Source organism: Trematomus bernacchii, unplaced genomic scaffold (genome assembly GCF_902827165.1).
Source record: "Trematomus bernacchii unplaced genomic scaffold, fTreBer1.1, whole genome shotgun sequence".
Classification (NCBI taxonomy): Eukaryota; Metazoa; Chordata; class Actinopteri; order Perciformes; family Nototheniidae; genus Trematomus; species Trematomus bernacchii.
Genome location: NW_022987552.1, coordinates 1,396,367 through 1,402,786, shown reverse-complemented (window position 1 = coordinate 1,402,786; position 6,420 = coordinate 1,396,367). Strand labels below are relative to the sequence as shown.

Genomic DNA, 6,420 nt, shown 5'->3' with positions numbered 1-6,420 from the left:
CACACACACACACACACACACACACACACACACACACACACACACACACACACACACACACACACACACACACACACACACACTTTAAAGCTCGGAGCTCAGCCTCATAATGTCTTCCTCCATGTGTTTCTCCAGCTGAGTCCTCTCTGGTTCTCCGGACCCTCTCATGGACCCTCTCAGTCCGCTTTATGCTCCTTTTCAACGGGCAGCAGAGACTGATCCACCGCGGGACTAAAAACCTGGAACTTTACCGCCTTTTTTTCCCTTCCTTCCTTCCTTCCTTGCGTGCGTGCGTAAAAATGTCTTTTGGCACAAAAACGGGTTTCTCCGTGCGGGACATCCTGGATCTACCGGACCGAACCGGGAGATACGGATCCGGAACCGAGGAAGCAGAGGAGGAGGAACCGGAGGAGGAACCGGTGGAGGTGCCCAGGATGGAGACCGGGCAGAAACTGGGATTTAGCGGCAGGTGGAGCCGAGGATCCGGTAAACCTGCACTTCTCATGTAAGAAAAGTATTTATTTTATAAATTAAATATACAAAATAAAGTATATTAAGGTCTTCACTCAGTATATTAAATTATCCATTTTTATTCAGTAGGCTATAAATCTAATTTCTGACTCACAAAAATCACAAATAAGACAGAGTTTTGATCGTGCAAATCAATACTTAAAGGTAATACAAATCGATATATGCCCCATTTCAAATACTTTGTTCACAAATAATAAGTTTTACTACTATAACAATTATACAAAATGACATTTAATGATCATCTAATCCTCATTTCTGCCCGGACAGCCTCACACATCCGTGCGTATAACTGGAGACTCTTCTTTTACGCCTTTCCCTGTCATTTGACATTATATTCTTATTTTATCACTAATTAAATCACTGGATCTGTTTTAATGTTGACTGTGGAGCTTTTACATGGAGTTAAAAGTTGTTGCTGATGTTCAGTTTCTGCAAGAGAGGAGCTGTCAAATCTTTCAGACTCATGTTGAACTCAAATAGTCGTTTTGTGATTGGAGATCAATCAGCTGGTTTCCTGAGCAGCTTTTGAAACGAAATGAAACATGAATCTGATGTAGAATGGTTTGTTTATATCTTAAATGATCATGCAGCCACATCATAGACTCATTACATTAATGCACACAATGTACAACAATACCTGCTTTCTTTTTTTATGACTGCCGATTTTTATTCCATATTTTATTCCATTCCATTTCTATGTAAATACTGTTATATTTGACTATATTTTTTTATTATTTTAAATATGTTTCTAGTTCTCTATCTGTGTTTTCAAATTTGGTTTTACTTTTATGAATGCACCACGACATCAAGTCAAATTCCTCGTGTCAATAAACCTGTTTCTGATTCTGAAATGTCTTTACAAATCCCATTATTATTGTTATTGTTATTATTGTTTCTGTTGTTTTGGATCACGTGTGTTGGAAGTGATATCAATGAGGACTTATATTACACATCGTTGCAAATTGAGGAAGATAGAATGATCAGGTATGCTGAATATCGATCATAACTAAAGGCATACTGTGCTTGTTTTGAGCTGTTCAATAAGCTGAATAACAGATACGATAAGATAAGAGCACCTTATTGACCCAGAACTGTGGATTTTAACCCAACAATCTCAACCCAGCGTTTAAATAACCCAGCATTTGTGTGTGTGTGTACAATTACTTCCCCTGTCCTCCTGCAGTGCACGGTTTTTCCTTAGAGAACCGAAAGGGGGGTAAATCTCCGGATCTCTCCACGGACGAGTCCCCGGACGCGGCACGGCATGCGGCGAGCGGCGGCAGCGGCGCGGCGCAGAAGGGACGCAGCAGGAAGCGGCGCGTCCTCTTCTCCAAAGCGCAGACCTTCGAGCTGGAGCGGCGCTTCCGGCAGCAGAGATACCTGTCCGCGCCGGAGAGAGAGCACCTGGCCGGGCTCATCCGCCTCACCCCCAATCAGGTGATTAGACAAGGGGATATATATATATTTTTTTTTAAATATATTTTATTGAGCATTAAAAGTACAAAATATACAATTACAGAAGGGACAGAAACATAATGCTCACTTTCAGTTTTCTATTTTAAATTTCCTTTTGTATTGTATATATTTTTTTCATTTTTAAATTATTATTATTTCATTTCTTTATTATTTTACTATATTTTATATTCTTTCCTTTTTACATTTTATTGTAATAATTATTTTTATTTTAATTGTATATCTATGTATTATTATCTTCCTCTGCACGCACCGAGCAGGGAGACCCGGGTATATATTTTAATTATTATAATGTATGTATGTATTTATCATCTCTCTGCAGGTGAAGATCTGGTTCCAGAACCACCGCTACAAGATGAAGCGCGCGGAGCACCTGGAGCCGCTGCTGCCCGTGCGCCGCGTCTCCATCCCGCTGCTCGTGCGCGACGGGAAGCCCTGCGAGCGGATCTCAGACCTGCAGGTGAGAGAAGTAGCGGAGAACAAATACGTCGTTTCTGTACTTAAGTACATGTTCATGTTACTCCACTACTTATTTTACTGACCACTTTTTACTTTGACTTCTTACATGTTGAACACAAATACCTGTACTTTCTACTTCTTACATGTTGAACACAAATACCTGTACTTTCTACTTCTTACATGTTGAACACAAATACCTGTACTTTCTACTTCTTACATGTTGAACACAAATACCTGTACTTTCTACTTCTTACATGTTGAACACAAATACCTGTACTTTCTACTTCTTACATGTTGAACACAAATACCTGTACTTTCTACTTCTTACATGTTGAACACAAATACCTGTACTTTCTACTTCTTACATGTTGAACACAAATACCTGTACTTTCTACTTCTTACATGTTGAACACAAATACCTGTACTTTCTACTTCTCACATGTTGAACTCAAATACCTGTACTTTCTACTTCTTACATGTTGAACACTAATACCTGTACTTTCTACTTCTCACATTTTCCAAACAGGCTGGTTCCTTTAGTTTGAATGTGTGTTTGGTGGCGTGATCATTATTATTTAGAGTCATTGCGTGCCTATTGATTTGAACACGATCCGTGTATCCATCATTTCCTGGTCTTCTCTAAAGAAGAGGGACCAATGAAAACGTTGTCATGTTGCCGTTGTTCAGCATGGAAACATTCATTAGCTAACAATGACATTATTGTTCTATTAATATAAAGGGAGGTCAGGTACTCTTTAAAACAGCTGCTAGTTATGGGTACTTTTTACTGAAGTACATTTCAAAGCCCATACTTCTTTACTTTTACTCGTACTTTTTTTTATTAGTCAATTAATTAAACATGTTAGAAACAAAACAAATAATAATAATTATAATAAAAAATAATAAAAAAACGTTCAAGGTATAAAAAAACAAAATTCTGAACAGTGTCCTTCACATGCTGATATCCAAGAGAGGGAGTTACACAGTCACAAGATGGAGGAATAGAAAGCAGTATTCAATGTTTACTTCAGATTAGCTCCACGTCAGAAATGATCATGCTTGTCATATGTCTATCTCCATAGAGGCTGAATCATCATGTTAATCACATAGCTATCATATGCCTCAAACAGTCCTGATGCTCTTCTAGGTAATCATACATCCTGTCATGTTCACAGCTACAGTTGGGATACCTTTGTTACCATGTTACTCTCATATTGGAAGAGTACACTCAGTATCTTCCCAACAACATGTATGTGTACTTCTACTTGAGTAAAGGTGTGTATTTCCCCCCCCCTCTCTCTCAGATGAAGCCCTGGCTCTCCGACCTGGAGGTGTCTCTCCGCTCCGGCCTCAGCCTGCCTCTGTGCACCTTCTCCCCGCTGCTGCACCCCGGGTACGGCCCCGAGCACCCTGGGGTGACGCAGCTTGCACACATGTACCACTGGAGCTGGTGAACACACTGCTGGGACACGATGCCTGAAACACTCAGAAGAGCAGTGTGGAGAGTTCATGTTGGGCCTTATTTATGAGTTTTCATATTGGGTTTAAAGGAACAAAAAAGGACTTAATACTTGATCAAAACCTTGTTGGAAAACTGAGAAAACTCAATTTTTTTTTTTAATGGAGTTTGGTTTATTTGAGGATCTGTTTTCCTTCTAGAAAAATCAGTCTTTTCAGGAAGGATGCGAAACCCCTGAATCTAATACTAAAGATAAATCGATAAATAGTTTTCAGTCTTCCTTCCAATTTAAATTACCTTTATTTAAGTGTTCCCCCTTTTCTGTCTCACAGGTTGGGACAAGGGGTTTTATTTCTAGGTCTCATCACAGATAAACATCTCAAATAAAAAAATAAAATGCACACTGAAGTCCACTCATGTTCGGCCTTTAAGTTATTTTAAATCAAATGTTTAAAGGCACAAAAAAGGACTTCAAACCCTGTCAGAAAACTGGTTTGGTTTATGCGACGCTTGGTTTCCCCTGTAGAAGAATGTGTATTTTCCAGAAAGGATGACAACATTCAATAAGAGTATTACATGGAAATCATTTTTCATCACTTTTTGACAGTTTCTGGTTCAGTTCTCATTCTTATTTCCAATTTAAATGACCTTTATAAGAGGGTTTCCCCTTGAAAAATACTATTGCTTTTAAGTCTCACGCAGATTGGGACAAGATACAGATCTAAAAATTCAAGTCCACTCATGTTCGGTCAAATTGTGTTTAAATTGGCAGAATTGGACTAAATAAACGCTAAAAACCCATTAAAAAAACGGAGAAAATAACATATTTTTTTAATGCAGTTTGGTTTATTCAATGATTTGTATTCCCCAGAATAATCAGTACTTTCCAGGAGATGAGAAAAATCAAAATGTGATATTCTTTATGCACTTTTGCCCATTTTCTGGTTCAGTTTTCAGTCCTTCCAATCTAAATGACCTTTATTTAACAGTATTTCTCCTTCTGTCTCACACGGTGGGACGGACAAACATCCGAAATTAAATGGTTAAAATTGACCCCTTGAAGTCCACTCTATTAGGCCTTAAAGGTCCCCTATTATCCTGTTTTTCATCCATATATCACAGGTCTCAGATATATCCAGAGCCTGTCTCTGATTGGCTGAAACACCAAATAGATCATTGCAGCATTACCCATAATCCCCTCTGTTTCAGCCCTGTTTCCAAAGTGCTGATTCTCTGTCTGTTACTTTAGATGAAAAAAAGGAGCCCCTCCCCACGCCCCTCTGAGAGACATTTTGGTTACAAAGAACTCAATGGTGCTCTAGGAGGAGATTCAGGTGATAAGGTGGGGGGGGGGGGGTTTACCTCGGTTGGTGATTGGCTAATGGTTACACAAGCCAAAACATCGTGACATCATCAAGTGGCCAAAATCTGATCAGCTAATTTTCAGACAGGTTTTTATAGAAATGGATCAGGACAAAAAGAGAGAGAATCTTTGTTCCTGAAACTTTCAGAGTCTCTTTCCACAGAGGGGACACATGTTGATGAAGAAGAGACATGAAGAAGAGGGGACACATGGTGATGTAGAAGAGACATGAAGAAGAGGGGACACATGTTGATGAAGAAGAGACATGAAGAAGAGGGGACAATACATGTTGATGAAGAAGAGACATGAAGAAGAGGAGACACATGTTGATGAAGAAGAGACATGAAGAAGAGGGGACACATGTTGATGAAGAAGAGACATGAAGAAGAGGGGACACATGTTGATGAAGAAGAGACATGAAGAAGAGAGGACACATGTTGATGAAGAAGAGACATGAAGAAGAGGGGACACATGTTGATGAAGAAGAGACATGAAAAAGAGGGGACACATGTTGATGAAGAAGAGACATGAAGAAGAGGGGACACATGTTGATGTGAAGAAGAGACACTGAAGGAGGAGGTGACCCAGATGTTGATGTAGAAGCGACATAAGAAGAGGCGGGACCACATGTTGATGTAAGAAGAGGCCATGAAGAAGACGAGGGGACACATGGTTGATGTCAGAAGCGACATGAAGAAGACGGGGAACATGTTGATGTAAGAAGAGTACCATGAAGAAGCGGGGACCCATGTTGATGTAAGAAGCGACATGAAGACGAGGGGACACATGTTGCTGTAGAAGAAGACATGAAGAAGAGGGGACACATGTGATTGTAGAAGAGACATGAAGAAGAGGGGACACATGTTGATGAAGAAGAGACATGAAGAAGAGGGGACACAATGTTGATGAAGAAGAGACATGAAGAAGAGGGGACCACATGTTGATGTAGAAGAGACATGAAGAAGAGGGGACACATGTTGATGTAGAAGAGACATGAAGAAGAGGGGACACATGTTGATGTAGAAGAGACATGAAGAAGAGGGGACACATGTTGATGTAGAAGAGACATGAAGAAGAGGGGACACATGTTGATGTAGAAGAGACATGAAGAAGAGGGGACACATGTTGATGTAGA

The 6,420-nt window shown here is 39.8% G+C and overlaps 1 protein-coding gene across 1 annotated transcript; it reads left to right on the top strand.

The window, feature by feature from the left end:
* Positions 1–299: 299 nt before the first annotated feature.
* nkx2.2b (NK2 homeobox 2b) lies at positions 300–3,917 on the top strand. Its single transcript, XM_034123787.1, has 4 exons — positions 300–486; positions 1,715–1,968; positions 2,327–2,464; positions 3,774–3,917. Exons 1-4 carry the CDS (start codon positions 300–302, stop codon positions 3,915–3,917), a joined length of 723 nt encoding a protein of 240 aa, XP_033979678.1.
* Positions 3,918–6,420: the final 2,503 nt, after the last annotated feature.

Excerpts from the sequence above, each read along its gene's own strand:
- nkx2.2b (XM_034123787.1), top strand. The coding sequence starts at position 300 with ATGTCTTTTGGCACAAAAACGGGTTTCTCCGTGCGGGACATCCTGGAT. Across the intron at positions 487-1,714 it reads CAGGTGGAGCCGAGGATCCG|TGCACGGTTTTTCCTTAGAG; the intron begins GTAAACCTGCAC and ends GTCCTCCTGCAG. Across the intron at positions 1,969-2,326 it reads TCCGCCTCACCCCCAATCAG|GTGAAGATCTGGTTCCAGAA; the intron begins GTGATTAGACAA and ends ATCTCTCTGCAG.